This window comes from Pezoporus occidentalis, unplaced genomic scaffold (genome assembly GCF_034315485.1).
Source record: "Pezoporus occidentalis ecotype Australia unplaced genomic scaffold, CSIRO_AGI_Poc_V1 ctg85, whole genome shotgun sequence".
Classification (NCBI taxonomy): Eukaryota; Metazoa; Chordata; class Aves; order Psittaciformes; family Psittacidae; genus Pezoporus; species Pezoporus occidentalis.
In genome coordinates this window covers 2,199,024-2,220,623 of record NW_026916212.1, presented here as the reverse complement: position 1 = coordinate 2,220,623, position 21,600 = coordinate 2,199,024, and the positions used below count along the sequence as shown (strand labels likewise).

Below are 21,600 nucleotides of genomic sequence, written 5' to 3'. Positions count from 1 at the left end.
ATTCAACTTCTGTATCCAGATCAAAAGATATATTGAACAGAACTGGCCCTAGAATTGAGCCATGAGGAATAGTGCTGGTGACCAGCAGCCAGCCAGGTGTAGCCCCATTCACTACAACACTTTGCACTCAGCCTTTCATCCAGTTCTTCACCCAATGCACCATGAGCCCACTCACCCCACAGCTGGACGCCTTGTCCAGAAGGATGCTGTGAGGGGCAGTATCAGAAGCCTTACTAAAATCCAGAAAAACTACATCCACAGCCTTCATCCACTAGGTGGGTGACTTTCTCATAGAAAGACATCAAATCAGTTAATCAGGACTTCACTTTTGTGAACCCAATGCCTGATGATTGCATTGTTCTTTAAATGCCTTACAGTAGTATGCAGTACAATCATCATTTTTCCAGGAATTGAGGCTAAACTAAGCGGTCTGTAGGTTACTATAGTAGTTTGACTTAATTTGAAAAGTCAGGACATGGGTGTACTTCTTGGTAATTACTTAGTATTAAAGCAATTCCTAAATCAGTGTAAGTGGTTAAATACTTAATTTGATTGAGTTTTTTTTTAATAAATGTTTTAGTATAAAGCAAAAACCTTTCAATCAAGGTTATTAAAATATAAAGTTGATTTTAAATGTTAATAAATCGTTTTCCTTTCCCTTTTCCATTTTTCCTTTTCCCTTTCCTTTTTTTCTTTTTTTCCCTTTTCCTCGTCTTTCCCTTTGCTTTCCCTCCACCTCACCTCACCTCACCTCTCTTTTTACTTTTTTCTTACATCTTCAGTATTGTTGCTGCTGTGTTTTTTCCTCATCCTTCTGGTGAGTGTAACGAAATAAAAGGGAGAAGCTCCTCCTATGGAAAGACTAACAGTTGCCATGGTTGAAAGTAGGAAACAGAGAATTGAAGTTACATCTCCATGCCTGTTGCTTGTTAGGAGGGAGATGGTTGCTAAATAATTTTACGTTTTCCACTTTTTACATTTGCTTTAAGTCAGGCTGTGAGCCTTCCCTGAGTTTCTCCTTTTAGATCAAGAGTTTTTAGGTATGTTAGTCATTCTGCAGCCTCATTAGTGTATGTGTGACATCCCTCAGGATACAGGAAAAGTTGGCACATTGCTTTTCTGAGCACAGCTGCAGCACACATCAGAAAGATAGATCAGTATCAGCTATGAAAGTTTAGTCTTTTTTTAATTGAAAGAATGTCTGGAAAATATTTTAAGTATATGTCAGTCCAACCAGAATATGTCATAGTACCTAGGTGACCTGCCTGTCTGCTCTTCACAGTCACTGATGCAGGAAGTGATACTTGCACTGTGACATGCAGAAACTCTGACTGAGACCTTTGGCTATTGAAGTGGCCATATAGCTACAGGATTTGGGTTATTTTCCCCATTACACTGCAGAGCCAAAATATTCAGTGTGCAGAAAGGCTCGTGAAATACATAAAGTCAAAAGAATTGTAGGCTCTCACAGTAATGTCTGTTCCTCTTCAGAACTCAAATTTTGCTGTCTCGCTTTTCCTCATATCTGCAGTTCTCCAACCTTAAGATCTTAGCTCCAGTCTCAGCCTGAGAGAAGAAAGGCCTTTCAAATGTCAGACATAAGTATAATGACTATTTTCCTAACTTGCCTCTTTCAGATTCTCATACATTTCTGGCATCATAACAGAGAAGGAAAAAAAAAATAATAAAAAGAGCAAAGATGACAAAAAGTGTTCCTTTTGCCATCTTAAAGTCTCAGAATAACTTACTTTGTTGAGGTTGTAAACAGAATGTTAAAAATTAGTACTTTCTTACACTTTGCTTCAAGGCAAGTGTGGCTAAACTTAGATTGCTCTGCTATTCTAGGGAGTCTGTATACTGTTGATTATGATAGTCAAGGTAGTGCCACCATGCTTCCAACTAAGCAAATGATTTAACCACCTTCTAAATATGGTTTAAACCTAAGAACAGTGACAATAATAAAAACTTTTTGTCTAGCATGCCATGGCACAGCAAACTGGATCATGTTAGGCTTTGTCTGCTGCCTAATTCAACGTAACATAGATAAAATAAATCAAATGGGTGACATTCTATTAGACTTGAAAGATGATAGCTCTTGTAAAACAACTGATGTGAGAATATATCAGTGCAGTAGACTTCAGATATTTATTGAAGTCTTGCATCTTTGAAACCCAGCAAATGAAAATTTTAAGGGCTATGAAACAAGTGACTGCAAATACAGCAGTATGCTTATTACTAACAAATCTGCTGCCTGAAACAGAATTCAGCTGAACTTTATGTTTTCTTTGTGTGCCCAATTAATTTTTTCGTTTCTGAAATTGCTTCCTAGAGACATCAGCTTGAACTTCAAAGCATACTGCTATGAATGCTTTAGTGATTACTGTGGTAATTAGATTAAGAATTTTAGTTACTATAATTCAGTAGTGCCTACCAAAGAACATTTCAAGTTTCAGTGAGCTAGGATTTAATAACACATGTTCAAAGAAGATGTATCCAAAAAAACATTTTTAGTTTTTCCAACACTGTAATAAAAAATTATGTATATCGTGGTCACTTTTAAGGAAGGTTTTATTTGTGTTTCTTTCTTGTATTTCTTTCAACTGTTCATTTTAAATGCTTAAAGCAATTCAATGTGTGATTTGTTATTTGAGCCTTTAAAAAGTTGATCTGTTAATTACCTTCTGGTAAATAATCATGGGGTTGCTTTAAAGGTTGTAACCAATTACGAAGCCTATGAAGTCATGCCTATTCATGTAAAGCTGTGTTCTTTTTCTGATTTGTGTGCTGTACGAAGGCAGAATGCTCAATTCTAACTCAATATGCAGTTTAAATAAGTTTTTTATTTGATCAAGTTGATGGCATTGTGAATTGAATTTTTCAAAAATACTGCAAAAACCTGGTTCAACAGCGAGGGTTGATTTATTATTTTTTTAATATCTGAAAGAAGAGTGGAAATGCTTTTATTTATTAAAATAACATGTGGCCTTCCCAAATATGGTCTTTGTTTTATAAAAACATAATGCAATTTCTTAAAGCTTACAAATAAATTGTTAAATTAATTAAAAATTGAAAGTAGCTTTTTTAAGAAATCTGCCTTCCAGATCAGATTTTTATATGTGTTCTCAACAGCAGAACAACAAGCTGTCATGGACAATACTGCATTTATGAAGGGAGTGTGCCCTCATTAGTTTATGGATTTATTCATACATAATTTTAATTATGTATGAAGTTTCCAGCATTTGAAAGGATAGAATTAAGGACATTTGGGTACTATGTCTGTAATTTTGTTTTTGTAATGTTTGGATTTCTCTAAAGTTCAGCCTCTGTGAGTACTTACAAGTTTTAGAGTTCTTCACACTTGTTCTTTAGATTATTAAAATGCTTCTCTAAAGTATCTTCCTCAACATTTGACATGTATTCATAATTTGAAATTAATGTTGCAGTTAATATTTGGAGAAAAAAAGTCAACATTAAATGTCTTTGGGTTTTGTTGTAGGTGTTACAAGATAAAACCAAGAACCCAAAACTAGACCAAAAATACAATTAACTTTCTTTCTCTGTGTAGCCCACTGTTTGTGAACGGGAGCTCTGTGTATTTGCTTTCCAAACATTAGGAGTGATGAACGAAGCTGCTGATGAAATTGCAACTGGGGCTCAGGTAGAATTATCTAATGCTTATTATATGTCTGATTTTCTGTAGTACACCCAATCTTCTCAGTCTTTTAGTACTTATTTTGACTTGTATTCCCCATATGAGTTCTGTTGGGTAAGTATTATTTATTCATCCACTGTTTTATGCATTGCATTTTCAAATAGTACTAATGAAGTGTTTCCATTGTTTTGCTTCCATGCAATTAGAGTAACCCTGTTTTCTTGGGGTTTTGTATTCAATTAGGTCACCTGGGTTGTTAATAAAGGCAGCCATTGTCATTTGGAGATAATTCCCACTTATTTTCACCTAATGAGCCATTACTACTCTTGCAATTAATAAGCTACTTCCTGTTAATGGAGTTGGGAGGCAGCTATCCACTGAGCATCTGTTGTTTTGATCTTTAGATAACAGTGGAAGGTCCTTACTGAGGTTGCTACATAGTTCTTTTTCTCTTTTGTTAAGTATTAGGAATTTAATAGAAGCTTGCTTTCTGACTCCAAGTTGGTTTTGATGTAGTTATAGCCATATCATAATTTTCTTTAAAAAAGTATTTTAGACTATGTTTCCAAATTGCCATTTAACCTTAGATTACAGTAAATTCAAAAGTTAAAAGATCTTATGTTTAAGATCCTTTTAGGATCTTAAAAGCTTATATATGTTACAGAAAAGTGCATTCCTCTGATTTCCTAGTCACATGTCGCTGTGCATTTGTGTGGTAAGCAACGTGGTTTTTTGGAAGAGCAAACGTTTGGTTCAGTGAACTTTAATGAGCACTAGTGAGTCTAGACACTGGAAATAAGCTATTCAGGTAGCAGCTGGAATATTGCCTGTGGGCATATCCTCAAAGGAAGATATTTGCAGCAGTGCACATCAACTTCTTCACCTGAGAATATGACTGTGGGATCTGAACATCCGCTCTTCGTCTGGTGTCTGAAGACTGTTGGATAGACTGTTAGAAGACTGTTTGTAACATCTAGCATACCAAACATTGGGATACCTCTGTAACCTTGTAGAAAATTGAGAGAGGTGTACTGATGAAGCCCTTCCTTTTCCTCAACCTGCAGTACTCTTAGACATCAGCTGTGGGATACCTGGTCTTGCCCCGACCCAGGTGCAGGGCCTTACACTTTGTCCTTGTTGAACTTCCTGAGGTTCACATGAGCCCACTTCTTGAGCTTGTCCAGGTCCCTCTGGCTGAAATCCTGTCCCTCAGGTCTGTCAACCACACTAGTCACTTTTGTGTCATCTGTGAACTTGCTGAGGGTACGTTTGGTCCCACTGTGTGCATGTTTTATGAAGGTAGTAAAAAGTACTGGTTCCTTTGACATCACATGTCACCATTCTGTATCTGGACCCTAAGCCATTAACCAACCCCCCCTTCCTGCCTTAAGGTCCGTCCACTTGAGAAGTGTGGGAAGAGAGTTTGACAGTGAAGACAGAGGCAAAAATGTTGAATACCTCATCTTTCTCCTCATCCTTTGTTACCAGTTTTGTTCACCAGGGGGCTGTGTTTTCTTTGACCTTCTTCTTCTGGTTGACAGACCTGTAAAATTCCTTCTTGTTATTCTTCGGCTCCCTTGCTAAGTTCATCTCCAGCTGTGCCTTGGCCTTCCTGATCCCATCCCCATACAACCAGGCACCATCCCCATACTCTTCCCAGGATACCTGCTTCCACTGCCTGTACATTTTCTTCCTGCCCTTTAGTTTGACCAGCAGGTCTTGACTCCACCATGCTGGTCTCTTCCTTTGCCTTCCTGTTCTGATTTCTTACACGTGGGGATCAAGAGCTCTCAGAGTCATAGAATGGTTTGGGTTGGAAGGGATCTTAAGATCATCTAGTTCCAACACTCTGCCATGGGCAGGAACTCCTCACACTAGACTGTTGCCCAAGGCTCTGTCTAGCCTGGCCTTGAATGCTGCCAGGGATGGAGCATTTACCACTTCTTTGGGCAAACTGTTCCAGTGTGTCACCACCCCCACAGTAAAGAATGTAGTAAAGGAGCCTAAATATAGATTCCTATTATTAGAAAACACATCCAGGTTTTTTCTGCTGTGATTTCACACTGGAGTTTCCTAAGGTATATACCACTACTTTATCACTCCCAATTTTCTGATAGCTCTTCCTTAACAGTAAGTGGTTGTACTTCCTAAAATTCTCAAGCCTGAACTTGCCTTATTTTGGTCATATAGTCAAAATGCCTGAGAATTAAATGTCTTGATTTGTTGATAGTTCAGACTCCTTGTAATCTCTCAGCTTTTCCTTTCTTGCATGCAAAAGCCTGTTTTCACATAGGAATGTTTTCAGAAGGCTCAGAAAAAAAAGGGGAATGAGCTAATTTGCAACTACATTTTTATGTAGCATCTGAATTTCACTGTAAACTGGATTTAGGTTTCAGAGCTGCCAGAAAGCTGCATTCTTTCTGGTTTGTGATTACTTTATTCTATTTTGAACCTCTGAATTACGAATTTTGGAACAATTGTATATGTGCCTATGTGTACATATATGAATACATGCTTGTGTACACATTACATGTATGATCTTATGGTGAAATCTTGAAATCATAGATATTCCATGTTGTAATTTTGTACTATAGGATGGAAGGAAGATCTCCTCATGTGAGCCCTGCAAATGACTATTAAATCACTGCACTGTTCTGTCTTAAACAGAAGAAATGTTTACAAGTCTTTCTGTGATTACAGTCTTAAGGAGAACAGCAGGCAGTGGTACAGGTTTCACAAACCTTTCCTCATTCATGAGCAACTTTTTTCACTGGCATCTACTGTACAGAGATGTACAGATCCAGCATGACTTCATTCCCCTAGAACATGAATTTAATCCAGGAATTAGCACATATGCACAAGAGAAAGCAGGACTGCAAGCAATGAATTTGACATGATAAAACATTTAGGACCAGGTACTGCTCCTACTTATGCACCTGGAATAATACATCAGGGCTGAACCCTAAGCCTGTTGAGGTCAATGGAAAAATTTCAGTACTAAACTATGTCCTGTTGATACAAGTTTGGGTAATACAGGTAATAGTGAAATGTGGTGTTGCTGGTATATGTTAAAAAGGCAGACTGGAAGATACAATATGAAAGAACATCTACTGAATATTTTTTTTTTATGTGTAGGTGGTTGATCTGTTAGTATCCATGTGTCGTTCTGCGTTAGAGTCACCTAGAAAAGTTGTCATTTTTGAGCCATATCCTTCTGTAGTTGATCCTAATGATCCTCAGATGCTGGCCTTTAACCCCAGGGTAAGTAGTTACCTTTCACTATGTCGTAGCTTGGTTTTGGTCATGCATGAGATTTCAAAGCAAAGCCTTTTTCTAGGAGAAGTCTTCTTTACTATAAGAGATTCAGCTCCAGAACATAGCACAAGCATGTGACTATTTTCAGACTTTCACAGCTTTTTTAATAATCTCTGAGAAGGTATTTGAGTATAAACTTTTAAGTTGCATTCAAAGTTATGTCGAAACCAAGACATTATTTTAGGGTAAAAGTTCTAGATGCAGAATTTTATCTTCTTTATTTCTTTCAGTGTACACATTGATCAGAAAGAGAAAGACAGCCTTTGGGAGGTGTAGACCATGTAAACTAGGGGAGTTACAGTCCATCTCTATTCTTAAAGTGGTTATTTCTGTCATCTCATTTTCTCCTTGCAAACAGTTATGTCATTAAATGTAATTTTATCAAATGTTGACATAATAGTCAAGTTTTGTACAAGCATCCACTTTGAAGTAAAGAACTGTGCTTGCACTGTGTGCTTCTCAGGCTGCAAATGCTGCCTCTCAGGGCATCTCTCAAGAAGGTGTGAACCATTACACCTCACTTGAGCTATTACGCCCAAGGGTGTAAATGAGAACTTTGGATGTCCTGCATTGGGATGCATTTCACTTTTTCTGAGCAAAGGCCAGTTAGCAGTGGTTGTTCCTCAAGAAGGAGTGTTTCCTGCAGCATGTGAGAAGGAAGACTTGGTTGGAAGGGGACTGATAAGGAGAGAGCTGGTCTGGTAGCTGGGAAAGGTGGGAGTTTGAAGTAAATGAAGGAATATGCATGAGAATCACACCAGAAAAGGAATGGAGAGAGCCCCTGAGCTGGCAGGGCCCAAACTGCCTCTCAGCTTCTTGCCAGCATAGGCGGGGTGAAAGCCCATGGGCAGAAGTTGGCAAGATGCAAAGATGGGGAACAGGGAAGCGTGTGTTGGAATTTCCAGTGAAATTCAATCATGAAAAACAATCACGATAATAACTGGGGGGAGATGGAATTTTCCTGGACTATGAATGAAAGAGTATAAGGTGGAAGGAAGCTAGTGGTTAGAAGAGTTTGAAAGGATTGGTTTGCTGACCAGTCCTTTCATCCTAGCTTTGTTTTTATACACACTCAAAAGAATTTGGGTTTTTCTAAAGCCAAAGACTAACATTCTTTAAATTTATTTGCTTATTTTATGCTACATCAGAAGAAGAATTATGACCGAGTCATGAAAGCATTGGACAGTATCACTTCAATTAGAGAGATGACACAGGTGAGTTTTTTAACCTAACTTAATAGCTATTTCTAGAACTAGGAAGATGTTTGTATTACCTGTGTTGAGTGGGGAAGTCAGTACTATAATCTCTTTCCTACAGGGTTGTAATAATATTAAAATAAGTTTTAAAAATGACAGATGTAGAGTATCCATAATGGCAATCAAATAAAAGTGATGAAGTAGAACTAAGACCTTTTGAAGTTTAAATAGCAAATAATAACAGCAGAATGGGACATGTAACGAGATAATCACTAATTGCTGGAAATACCAAAGACAAATTGGGCCTTTTATTTCCAAAGCAAAAGAAATTGATTTTGTGATAGTGTTCTGAAGGATAGCTTTATTTCTAGTATAGCAAAATTCTTGATCAGCTAAGTATTGCTAGGGACTTGGAAGGTTAGGTCTCTTGGGACTGCTGTCATATGATTTCTCAGTATTCACAGTGGGACAGATAGCCATACTTAAGTTTATTGTTACACTTCCCTTCCCCAAACAGCTCAGCTGTTTATGACTGATTATTGAAATCTCTCCCTTACTTTTGCGACTGGTGTATAACTGCAACGTCACAATTTATAAATCTGACTTTATATGTATTTGTGAAGTACTTTAGGATTCTGGAATGAAGAATCATAGAGAGGAGCAAAATAAATTGAATATTAAATTTCACATACTTCTGTTACTTAATATAACATCTTGTAAAAATAAAAAAGCCATTATCTCTGTTACCTAATATAATATCTGGTAAAAATAAAAATTACCACTATTTTGCTTTCTTTAGTGTTAAAATAATTCTTGGACTTTGTTTATATGCCAATACTGTATCTTACCATTTTATACCGTGAAACAGTTAAAAAAAATGGAGTGGGTTATCTTGGAATATTTTGAAAGACTTAATTCTGTGAAGTTCCAGTCCAATTTCTTAATCCAAGAACCAAACATAAACAGATGTCTTCTACTGTTCTCCCTGAGACCACCAATATTTGCTATAAAATAGTCACTTAGATGCTAATTATATGCTTATTATGTTACTCTAGGGAAAATAATTGCTATATTAATTCTTGTTGTTGTCAAAACACATTTATAACTGTACAACACTAAATATCAGTAAAACTGAATCCAGCCTAATAATGAATTCCATGTATTCATTTTAATAGATGAAATCTTGGGCAATCTAACGTACAGAATTTAAGCTTATGATTTCAACTACAAATAAAGAACATAATAACTCTTTTCTAGGCACCTTACTTGGAAATAAAGAAGCAGATGGATAAACAAGACCCGCTTGCACATCCTCTTCTACAATGGTATAAAATTGACTCACATGAGATGATAATTATTAAAGTACCAAGTGTAATGAATAATCACTTCACCAGTGTGATTTGGTAGAAGCTCACTGTAAGAATTAACGTCAGGTTTGACATTTGCAACTGCAGGTGTTTCTGAACTGTTTCTGGACATCATCTGGGCCCTACAAAAACACTGGAAAGACTCCAGCTTGTTTGTAAGGCCTTTGAACTCATTTTCTAGTCAAGATTTGGTCTACTTCCATCTCACAGGCTCAAAGGGCTGCAGCTGGGTGCTTTGTGGCGTCCATACATAATACATTTTTAAGAAGAAAAGTTCTGTTTGGTTACCATGTCTAATAATACATCTAACTGTTTCTTTTAGGGTTATTTCTAGTAATAGATCACATATTGTGAAGCTACCAGTGAATAGGGTAAGTGTTGGTGGGTTCTTTATTATTTTCTCATTTCTCATGGCTTCTATTAGCATTTTAGGTGGGATTCTTCTAGCCAAATGTAGGTGTCTACATTCAGACTAATCACATGGACTCCATTAATTGACAAGGGAGAGAAATAGGCAGTTTCAGGTCAAAACTTAGAGAATCATGTTGTGAATATCTGAAATAGGTCAAAGGAATAAAGTTCATAAAAGCCTATTTGAGGTGAGTAGCTCAGATAAAACTGTCTACCTTGTAGTCATCTGAGACTGGGTGAGAATAACTTCACTATTTGTTTCATTACCACACAGAATATTAGATACAGGATTGTACAGAAAGCAGTATGTAGATATGACACATATAATTACATCTCAAAAAGAGGTCTTGAATTTTAGGGGGATGGTGCTGCAATTCATTTGAGTGTGTGCCTCTGATCCTCTGATTAAGGGCATAGTAATCTGCAACCATTTAGATCTGAACCATAGTTCAAAGACAGCTTTGATCAGAGCACTATGATGAAATTGTTCAGTTATCTTACTAGAGCTGTATTAGGCTGAAATCTGTTTCATTATCTTCCATAGTTTTAATAAACTGAAAAACATTTTCACTGTTTGATTTTAGGTTAAAACTATGGTAATAAGACCAATTTCAACTTGGTTCATGTAGTTACCAAGATGCAGTCATGCATTGTGCAGAATAGCATGGTATCTTAAGAACTTCCATTATGTAAATATAATGCATTTGTGTTAATCAACTTCTTTTCACTTGTGCACTGTTATGTTTTACAGCAACTAAAGTTTATGCACACTCCCCACCAGTTCCTACTTCTCAGCAGTCCACCAGCCAAAGAATCCAATTTCCGAGCTGCTAAAAATCTCTATGGAAGTACCTTTGCATTTCAGTAAGTGCATATATTCATACTAATCCAGGTTTATCAAAATACCATACTATTTTTTCATTCTTGTCATTTAAGGTTTACATCTGTGAATTTATTGTTTTAAAGGATTATTGATTTCATTTTGCATTTTATGCTGTGGATGTTAATGTTTTATTTTTTATTTTTTCAGTGGTTCACACATTGAAAACTGGCATTCCATCCTGAGGAACGGCTTAGTTGTTGCTTCCAATACGAGGCTGCAGGTAAATAGTAAACTAAATAGACTTTAGCTAACCTGTATGCTGGATTAGAGATTAGTTTAGGCACATTTCAGGAGGTGTAGTTCTGGTAGTCATATATGTGGAAAAATTCAATTACCCTCTTCTTTCCTGGAAAAGGTACTTCCTGATGCAATTAAAGTGAAATAATGTGGCTGCTAAAATGGCTAGAAAATCCCATTGCTAGAATTGGTGCTTCAGTTTTACACTGCAGAGCAGCACCTCCAGCAGCCTTAGCTCTTTACTGCTTAAAAGCTGGGCTTGAATTAAAGTTTAGAGCTACCTAAACTATCTCCATGTTGTAGGATCGAAAAGCATACTGGATTTACAGAACCTGGGTTTACAGCATCTTCTCCTCTGGTTTCTTTGGAAATGGAAATATGAGTGTACTGCCAGGAGGGAGATGTAGCAGACTTCAGTGTGTTTTCTCGGGCTGAATCTTCAGAGATTGTTGAAGAGCAAAGAAGACAATACCAGAGGGACTGGGGAGCTGTAACTAAGTGTATTTTAGCATCATGCCTTTGACAGCTGTTCCCTAGAGCTTAGTCCTTGGTACCTTGGAAGAGTATCCTAGGGTGCTCACTGAGGACTGGGGTACACAAGACACTGAAATAAAGAGAAATTGAAATCTCTGCTATTTCTCTTAGTGGTTTGTGTGTTTTTATTAGTATCTTCGAAGGTACTAAAGCAAGCAGGATCTACACACAAAAAATTCATCAATCCACTTTGTTTATGCTTGGTTTTTTTTTGTTGATGGTTGAAATACTGGGAATAATAAAGCCCAATTTTATATAAGTAATCATTTTTAGATCTCTCACACACCTAAGGCATATCCTGTACCCAGTTCGTATCTACCCCAGTACTGAACAGCCAGGAAGTTACCAAGAGTCCTGTACAACATTGTAGTATCTGGAGGAGTGAAAGCACGTATGTGCGTTCCTGTGAGAGCTCTGGTACATTGCAGAGCCAATGTAAATACCATTGGGTCAGAGGAAGGAAGTAAGAGTAAGCGTGACTCTGAAGCCCAGTGGTCATAACAGCTATCAGACAAGAAAATGACTGCAGGGCTAATAAGAAGTGTTCACTTTTGTTGCTCAGCCCAAGCTTCGTGACAAGGAACAGCAATGTTGGTGAAGAGTCTTCCCTTTCCTCTGTTCTTTTCAGACAGCTAGTAGTTTTATTGCTAAAGCACACTCCTGCAGTGATGGGATCTATATGTCTGAACTGACTCAGGCAAAGTTTGATTGAACCCATTCCTGCAGTACTCAGGCTGAACTAGTGACTAAATTTTTCTGTAGCATCTGACCAGTGTCATCACTATCTCTTAATTTCTTACCTTAAAGAAAACAAAAGCAGCTCTTGCTGCTGTTAATTCACAGAGGCTGGCTTAGGCTGTGCTTCCTGCCAAGGTTTTGATGTGACATACATGTTGAGCTTGCTCATCCTTGTTAATGCTGAGGTGTACCTGCCCATGTACAAAAGCACCCTCTGTAGACATTCTCCCTGGTAATGATACATTTAAAATCAGAAAATGCAATTTTAGATATAAATCTGATGTTTGGGTATTTGGATATGGTGCCCAGAACATACAGTATTTCAGTTGTTTATTTGCAGCGTGATTTCTTTAGCATTTTCTTTGAAAGCTGTTTATTACCAGGAAATAAAATAGTGCAGTGGGGCAGATTCTTATCTACATTACGTCTTGTTCCTATCATTATTATTTTGTCCAGATAACCAAATTAATGTTAAACAATCACTTTGCTTTTTTCCAGCTCCATGGTGCAATGTTTGGAAGTGGAATCTACCTTAGTCCATTGTCAAGCATATCATTTGGTTACTCAGGTGATACTTATAAATCACTCTAAAGCTGGAGAAATATAGGGGGATATTTTAGTCTACTGCTTTTCTTACCCAGCTTCACTGTTTACAACACTGTATTAAATTTTATCTCTGTAGGCTGCCAATTAACTTATTTAAAAAAGAGAAAATCTAAATTCCCTTATTAAATACTATCCTAATTTTCCAAGGTGCTCGGTATCTTGAAACTGTTTTGAAGTAAAGGGTAGCTAACACTGGATGCTGTGTGTAATGGAACAGGTCTTGATTATGCAGTGGGAATCCAGCTTTTTGTATATTGTTTTTTTGTCAGTATCTGCCTAAGTTCATCTAACATGGAAAACAGATATTCATCAATAGATGTGTTCAGCTGTGTATATTTAAGACTGTTCCCAAGTATCACCACCTCAGGATTACAAAGAAAGTACAGAACAGTGTGCTTACTTTAGCATGAGAAGGGGATGGATCATAATTTGTCCCATTAGTAAATGCAAAAGTGAGTCATGTAGAGTTTTCCACATAAGAATTGAATCAGAAGCATAAGAGAAACAAGATACAGCCATGTGTATTTAAGAAACTTTAGAGATTTTAAAATACAGTGTCTTTTTCATTTAGGTACGTTGTATTTACCATTTACGCACATATGGAAGTACTGGTGTAGTGGAATGCATGTTTGTATGCATTTAGATAATTTTGAGAGCTTTAGTTATGCTTTCAGATTTTCAGTATTTTTAGGTAATCTCAAAATTCATTTTGAAAGCTCAGCATTTTTTACTACTATTTATTGAATTTCAATATCAATAATTTCTAAATGCACTTTTAGCTTTTTAGAGATGACACAAGTATGGAAACTTTTTTGGACTCTCTAAAGGTGCAGGTTTCAGTATCATTATCTAACAAAATGACCAGTTGGCCAGCATTGGTTTGTCAGCTTCAGTGATTTTCTCATCCTTTTCTTGGTCCTTCCATCCAGTCTCCTTTAGAAAGGAGGCCTGTGTTGCTATGAAGTATGTCATACTTGATGACAGTGAAAACCACAGAGGAATCCTACACTCCCTGTTTCTTCAAAGAGTTAAATTTCTCCATAGTTCAGTCAGTGTTTGCAAACTGCCAAGAAATATGGGATACTGGAAAGGCAAGGAAGCCTGTAGCAGCCATAATATAATACAGGAATTTTATATAAACCAACATGAGGAATAGAAAAGAGATCTGAGGCACAAGTGTGGTCTTTAGTGGATCCAGTGTTGCTGACAATTTAATACTTTTATGTGTAGATAAATTAACCAAGATAGACTTTAAAACTTGAAATAAATTAACTACTCTTAAAAATTAATTAGGCTTCCAATAAGTCTACATAAAGTTTCTGTTTCATTCTCTATACTTAACTTTGCTTATTATGGTATTTATATGCCAGAGTATTTTACATGACTTTAAAATTCCTAGGGATGAACAAGAAGCAGCAGAAGGTGTCAGCTAAAGATGAACCAGCTTCAAGCAGTAAGGCCAGTAATACATCACAGGTACAGTACAGCAACCATCTCTGAAAGACTTACAGTTTTATGCTTAGGAACTTGAGAGCTGAAAAGGAGGTAATATTGCCTTTGTGAGAGCTAACAGTTTTATTTTATTGAACATTATCAACAACTTCAGAGACTGCAAACATCAACTACAGCTAGACTGCTTTAGTATCAATTTATGGAGTGTACTGCAGGTCTTGTGCACTTCTTTTCCAAGCAGAATTTGGGAAGAGAAGGAAAATGAAATATGGATTGCTTTATAACCCTTAGCATGCCCTTGCTTTCTGAGTTCTAGATGTACCGAAAAATGATGCAAAAGGAATTGAGAGTGGCTATTTATAGGAAGTCAGTTTTTCTTTTTCATGTTTTTTGCATATTAAACCATTCCAATTCTGCTTTATCTAAAGCAAACTTATAACATTTGTGTTTAGGGCTAGATTTTGAGAAAAAGATCTTGACTTTGTCTCCATAGTTAACACATAGAAACTACAGAATAATGTCACTTTGGAGACAGATTGGTATGTAACAGCAGAAGCCCTTAGAAATGGTAACACTAGTAAATTATCAGGGTAGTGGTCAAAGAACTGGTGGTCAAATTCACCTTTTTTTTTCATCTGCTGTCCATTTTTTTTATAAATAACACTCATAAATTTCTAATGGTATTATACATTCTATAATAATGAGAAACTTTTCTTTCTGAATAAAGGAGTTCAAATCCTGCCTACAGTAATCCAATCAAATAACATAGAAGTTTTTAGAAATTCTATTGCATTTAGAAATACAATAGAAAAGTGTTATAAAGTCTGCCTGTGTCTTTGTTCATTAATAACCCACTGAAGATAGTAGCCCTCTCCTTTGTTACTCTTTCACTTAGTTTGTCTTACTGCACTAATTAAGTTTTCTCATGTTTTTACATCCCAGTCACAGAAGAAGGGACAGCAGTCACAATTTTTGCAAAGCCGTAACTTAAAATGCATAGCCTTATGTGAAGGTAAGCTGAAAGCCCTTGAAAAACTGTTTTAGTCATGGATACAGTGTTACTGGATGCTAATCAGTGAGACCTTTAGTTCCAGTATTGGTTTTAGGTAAGACACTACTGGGTGTATGAGTACGTACTTAATAGTTGACCTTTGATTTCAGCTTGGAACATTTTCCTCTTCAAACAAATCTGCACATGCTGAATGAATATGTAATAACCATGTGCATATAGTGACTGATCATTTGGTCTGACTTTCAAATGTGATTATATTCCTAAACCATCAAGTCATGGTCTTTACTTGAAACATTGACTTCTTGCAAGGTCTTGACAAATGCATGAAAAACCTAAAAGTCAGAAAAAACAGCTTTCCTACTGAATTTCCAAATAATTTCTCACTGCTCAGGCAAATAGACTGTTCATCTGGTAAGCAGTCTGTTCTCTCTGACTGCTTCAGAAATTTTGTGAAGTTAAAATCTGGTACATACTAGTACAGTCATTCTTGAAAGATTTGACTATTCTCTTACTAACTAAGGAAACCTCAGCAGGTTTGGAGTACAAAGGATTATGAAATTTGAATAAGAATTGTACCAGTAATTGTTAATTAGTTTCATTGGCCAAACAAAAAGAAATGACACTAAACTCAGTTTGCCCTTCATTTGGAGCATTTGTTTATTTTTAGAAGTAAAAATTAAGACAGTGGAAAAGGTATTACTTCAAAGTGAAAGCAGCTGAGTCTAGTTGGAGGCCTGTAACTAGTGGAGTGCCTCAAGGGTCAGTACTGGGACCAGTATTATTTAATATATTCATCAATGATTTAGATGAGGGAATTGAGTGTACTATTAGCAAGTTTGCTGATGACACTAAGCTGGGAGGAGTGGCTGACACGCCAGAAGGCTGTGCTGCCATCCAGCGAGACCTGGACAGGCTGGAGAGTTGGGCAGGGAGTAACTTGATGAAATATAGCAAGGGAAAGTGTAGAGTCCTGCATCTGGGCAGGAACAACCCCAGGTTCCAGTATAGGTTGGGAAAGGACCTGTTAGAGAGCAGTGTAGGGGAGAGGGACCTGGGGGTCCTAGTGGACGACAGGATGACCATGAGCCAACACTGTGCCCTTGTGGCTAAGGAGGCCAATGGCATCCTGGGGTGTATTAGAAGGGGGGTGGTTAGTAGGTCGAGAGGGGTCCTCCTTCCCCTCTACTCTGCCCTGGTGAGACCCCATCTGGAATATTGTGTCCAGTTCTGGGCCCCTCAGTTCAAGAAGGACAGGGAGCTGCTGGAGAGAGTCCAGCGCAGGGCAACTAAGATGATTAAGGGAGTGGAGCATCTCCCTTATGAGGAAAGACTGAGGGAGCTGGGTCTCTATAGTTTGGAGAAGAGGAGACTGAGGGGTGACCTTATAAGTGTCTATAAATATATAAAGGGGGAGTGTCACGAGGATGGAGCCAGGCTCTACTCAGTGGCAAACAATGATAGGACACGGGGTAATGGGTACAAACTGGAACACAAGAGGTTCCACTTAAACTTGAGAAGAAACTTCTTCTCAGTGAGGGTGACGGAACACTGGAACAGGCTGCCCAGGGAGGTTGTGGAGTCTCCTTCCCTGGAGACATTCAAACCCCTCCTGGACACATTCCTGTGTAACATTATCTAGGTGTTCCTGCTCCGGCAGGGGGATTGGACTAGATGATCTTCCGAGGTCCCTTCCAATCTCTAGCATACTGTGATACTGTGATACACACTACTTTTATATATGTATATATATTTTGAGGGTGCTCAAGGGAAATATTTAATGTGATTAAAGAGATGTTGTTCAGCCTGAAAATCCAATTTGAACTGGACAGTTTCGTTCTAGAATTTTTAGAAGAAGATATGAAATAAATTTAGGGTTTAGTGGAATTTACTTGGCCTTTAATGCATAAATTTTCTAAATAAAAATTATATCTTTAACAAGGACTTTTTAATACCATTAATCATAGCCCAGTATATTGGCTATGATCCCTCTGCAAGGCCTCTTGTCCCTCAAGAGTGTCAACAGCACCTCCCAATTTGGTATCATCAGCAAACTAGCTACTGGTGCATTTGACTCCTGCTTCCAAATCATCAACAGAGATATTGAACAGAACTGGCCCTAGAATTGAGCCATGAGGAACAGCGCTGGTGACAAGTGATCAGCCAGATGTAGCCCCATTCACTACAATACTTTGCTCAGCCCTTCAGCCAGTTCTTCATCCAGTGCACCATGAACCCATTCACCCCACAGTTGGACACCTTGTCCAGAAGGATGCTGTTTCAATACATTTATCCAAATCTTTTCAAATACAGATTGATGGTATAGCTTCTACCTATAAAATTACCTGCATACACTTTATTTCAATAAAAAGGTTTCTTTCTTTTATTGTCCTCATTCTGCTGGTAAACAACCTATCATCAAATACACCGCTATTTTCTAAACACTGAGCAAGTTTCAGCAAGCTTTGTGATCCCCTTGAGTCATAATTTCTTTGCTTACTTTTAAAAAAAAAACATTTGGTAGTATTTCAAATCCCAGATATGTCATACCTCAGTTTCAGGCTTTGTCTTTTGTGTCTTTTTTTTTAGTTTGGCTCAGCCACCATCAAACAGAAAAATCTCTATTCCAAAGTGTGATTAGTTGACTCACATCCTCCTTAAGAGCCCTATGGCCATTTAAAATCAGTTTTTAACAAATATACCTTTTCATCTTTCATTCCAGTTAACTGGCTCACATACATCAGACATTTGTGTTTACTGGAAAATATAGTGTATTTAGGAAACAAAAATCAAGTTCATCTCCCTGTTTGTACTAGAAGCCAGCTCAGATTCTACACCACATTACAGATATGCAGTTGAAAACTACACTTTCCCAGAAGGATATTTAAAGTGTATAAAAAGGCAAATCTTTTAAAGCAGTATTTTCCTGGCATGTTTTCATCACAATGAAATTTATTCTTTCCCCAATAGTAATAACTTCATCCGATCTGCACAAACATGGAGAGATATGGGTAGTTCCCAATACGGATCATGTGTGTACAAGATTTTTCTTTGTGTGAGTACAAAATTTTAACTTTAATCTTCAGTTTGTCCTAGACCTTTTTCCCCACGTTCCCTCCAATAGATGTACTTGAAGTAGATAAAGGATGTTTCTTCCTACTTCTTTTTAGTATCAATTTTTTATCTTTCTCTGTATTTACTTTTGTTAGGTTTAGTAGCTGTTTTGCTACAGAATAAATGATTGGAGAGTCACTGATTTTTTCCACTCTGTAGCCATACCTTATGTTACAGTAAGCCTACCCATATATTGTAAAATATTATTTCTATTCGATTGTATGTTTTAAAGTTGAGGAATTCATTAAAGGATTCTTGTTTATGGCGTGAACTTTTTTCCCCTGACCCTTGGGTCCTAGTGGCTTATTCAGCATCAGGGTTTCAATGACAGTGGCAGCCTTACCGCCCTTCACTGTAGAGTTTAGGATCTCCATATGGTGGTGAAGTGCAGCAGAACATTTTAATAGAAACATATTAATGTATGTAATAATCACTCTTGATTACTGAATGAAACAGTCATGGATGTTTTTAGGTAGATTAATAAAACACTAATTTGATTTTATTTTCTTTACTTTTTTTAGTTATGAAGATGGTCAAGTGGGTGATACAAGTATAAATACACAGGAACCAAGCATTCATAAAGAGATTCTTCGAGTCATTGGCAATCAAACTGCTACTGGTTAAAAGGACCACTCTTATTTAATTGATGTGATTTGGAAGCCTTCCTCAGTCTCAAAGCTGGATTTTGAACTGAAGAAGATGCAAAAAACTAATTTGTTATTATTAAAAGCAAATTAACCCTTTGAATACTTACTGTTTTCTTACTTAGTATTTCTTATCTCATCAAAATACCTGAGATGGTATGAATTAGCAACTGTAGGGGTGCAAAGTCTATTAATATACTACAAATAATTAATAATAATAATTAAGCAGGCATTTGGGTTGCTCACAATAAACAGACTTTAAAAAGGAGTTTTGTGCTGATATTTTTATATTAAACTTCAATTGGATGTTTTAGTACTCTATACTGGTATTTTAAATTTAGAATGACTGAATTACAAGTGAGAGAGAAGATTTTATAGCGGAGCACCTGTATTATGCAGGATACTTTGCAATAAGTAAAATACTCTCATATTTAAACATAATAAAAGGTTGTCTGGAACATGTCAAATTAAAGAGATTGGTTACCTGCAGCTATCTTTGATTGATTTTATTTACATAAATGCAGTTAGGATTTAGAGTCAGAGGTTAAAACAACAATTTTTTTTTTATGTAATTATTGCAACAAAACAAAAAGTAACAAATGTGATGGTGTATATTTAGTTTTCTTTGTCTTCTCTGGAATCACTGTCTATCCGTTAAGCTTAGCAAACATCTGGAAATCCTGAAGTTCTTCCTTTTTACAAATTTGGTTTTTATATACTAGATTTTACAGTTTCTTGGTATCAACAAGATTCTTTAATGCTTTCATCTTAATTTCAGTGAAACTGGTCTGTGGTTGAATTTAGCAACATATTTAAAAGTACATGCTTAATTGAGTTGACTGTTCATACATCAGAAAAATACAAAAAAAAAAAAACCAACAAATTTTTACTGATTTTCTCAGTGAAGTATTTTTATTAATTTATTCCTAAGGGTAAACAGTCCAATTCAAATTTCTCTGCCCTTTAAATTAAGAACTCTTTTTTTTCCAGGTGAGCATGATGACAACACAGATAGGGAGGGCCCCAGCCTCCAAGGCATAAAGCCTATCCTGTGCCCTTGGTGGCCCTCACAGTAGCTATTCGGAAGCATTAATCACCCCCTTGACTATGGAGAGCAGTTCAATTTACTCATCTGTGCAACTATTACAGGCCACCTCAGAAAGCAAAAATAGACTGAATCCTCTATTATGCTATTTTTGTAATAAAGATACTGACGCACAGGTATATTTGTTTCTTTCTAACAGAACTACATCAGATATGTTGTAATGGGTGATTCCTTCTTCCTTGTTCAAGCTACACTTCCTTACTGCTTGCTGCAATTGAGGTTCCCTACAAGTAGAATAGTATTATTGGGCCTAGGAGCATATACTTAGATATGCCTTTTAGCATTTGAAATTTACTTACTGGGGACTTCAGTTTTTCCAGGTTCACATTCAGACTTGTAAAGCCAATCCTGTTTGCATATCCCTATTTTGCTATTGAATTTCTGTTAACTTTGACCCCCATTTGGTGAACTCCTACATTGAGAATCACTACTCTAATTGTTATCTTTTATGTTGGGACAAAAGTAACTTCTTGAAACAAAGACTCCTGAAATTTGTCAGTCTAAGTAAGGACTGCCTTACGTTGTGTAACTGCACAAAATCACTATAATTGAGAAGTGGAGCTGAAAGCCCAGAAAGATCATCTCTATATAATTTGTCCTGCCATATTTGTCTAAATTGCAATGGTTTGCATAACAAAAAGAAACTAGGAAGCAAGTTCAAAAGGATACCTATGTTGACTTGCAGGTCTTGCAGTGCCACACTCTAGGAGCCCTTCTCAAAAAACTAGTTGAAAATAAAGGTGACCATGACTGAACGGGAGAAGCCAAGTAAGCAGTGATTTTCCTTGTCCCATCACAATGCACCAGGGTCACAGGTGAGCCGCTTGAAGGAAGAAAACTGGAATATAGGTATGACAGCAAGTCAGCTTTGGTTTGCACAGTGGGGTCATAATACCGGCCATGAATGGTGCCATCATTAAGTACATGGGAAAATACGTCTCTGGTAAATTTTAAGACTACGCAGAGGTTTGTTTTAAATGAACGAGCAGGAGTAAGGGACAGCATGGAGGAAAGCAGGGCTCTGAAGTGTATGGAGGACTTCCTGTTGTAAGATGCCACTTCAGGGAGTACTGAGGTGACTGGCTTATGCGTGGAGAAGGGTGGCCAAGAGTAGAAGGTCGAATGTTTTGAGCACAGGTGTTATAAAGCAGTGGTAGAGGGCAGAACTTTTCAGGGAGAAAGGATGTTCTAAAGGGACAAGGGGGTTGCTTGTAGGAAAGAAAAACAGCTGAGGTGCCACTGCAGTGCCACCAAATTACTGACAGACAGCATCAGCAGATCAGGTCCCACATGGTGCATGGCAGGAAAAGGGACTGGGAGAGTGAAGTTACACTGTG

At 37.2% G+C, this 21,600-nt stretch overlaps 1 protein-coding gene across 2 annotated transcripts in view; it reads left to right on the top strand.

Annotated features, from left to right (window-relative positions):
• Positions 1–19,647, top strand: part of PARP8 (poly(ADP-ribose) polymerase family member 8) — a 106,308-nt gene extending 86,661 nt beyond the window's left edge. For both annotated transcript variants that reach the window (XM_062604319.1, XM_062604318.1), the window contains 12 exons: positions 3,566–3,658; positions 6,788–6,913; positions 8,116–8,181; positions 9,421–9,488; positions 9,853–9,901; positions 10,693–10,805; positions 10,972–11,044; positions 12,832–12,901; positions 14,339–14,415; positions 15,334–15,403; positions 18,371–18,455; positions 19,036–19,647. In XM_062604319.1, coding sequence (XP_062460303.1) covers positions 3,566–3,658; positions 6,788–6,913; positions 8,116–8,181; positions 9,421–9,488; positions 9,853–9,901; positions 10,693–10,805; positions 10,972–11,044; positions 12,832–12,901; positions 14,339–14,415; positions 15,334–15,403; positions 18,371–18,455; positions 19,036–19,138 — 993 coding nt within the window. In that variant the 3' untranslated portion in view covers positions 19,139–19,647. The remainder of the gene's footprint in view (positions 1–3,565; positions 3,659–6,787; positions 6,914–8,115; positions 8,182–9,420; positions 9,489–9,852; positions 9,902–10,692; positions 10,806–10,971; positions 11,045–12,831; positions 12,902–14,338; positions 14,416–15,333; positions 15,404–18,370; positions 18,456–19,035) is intronic.
• Positions 19,648–21,600: the final 1,953 nt, after the last annotated feature.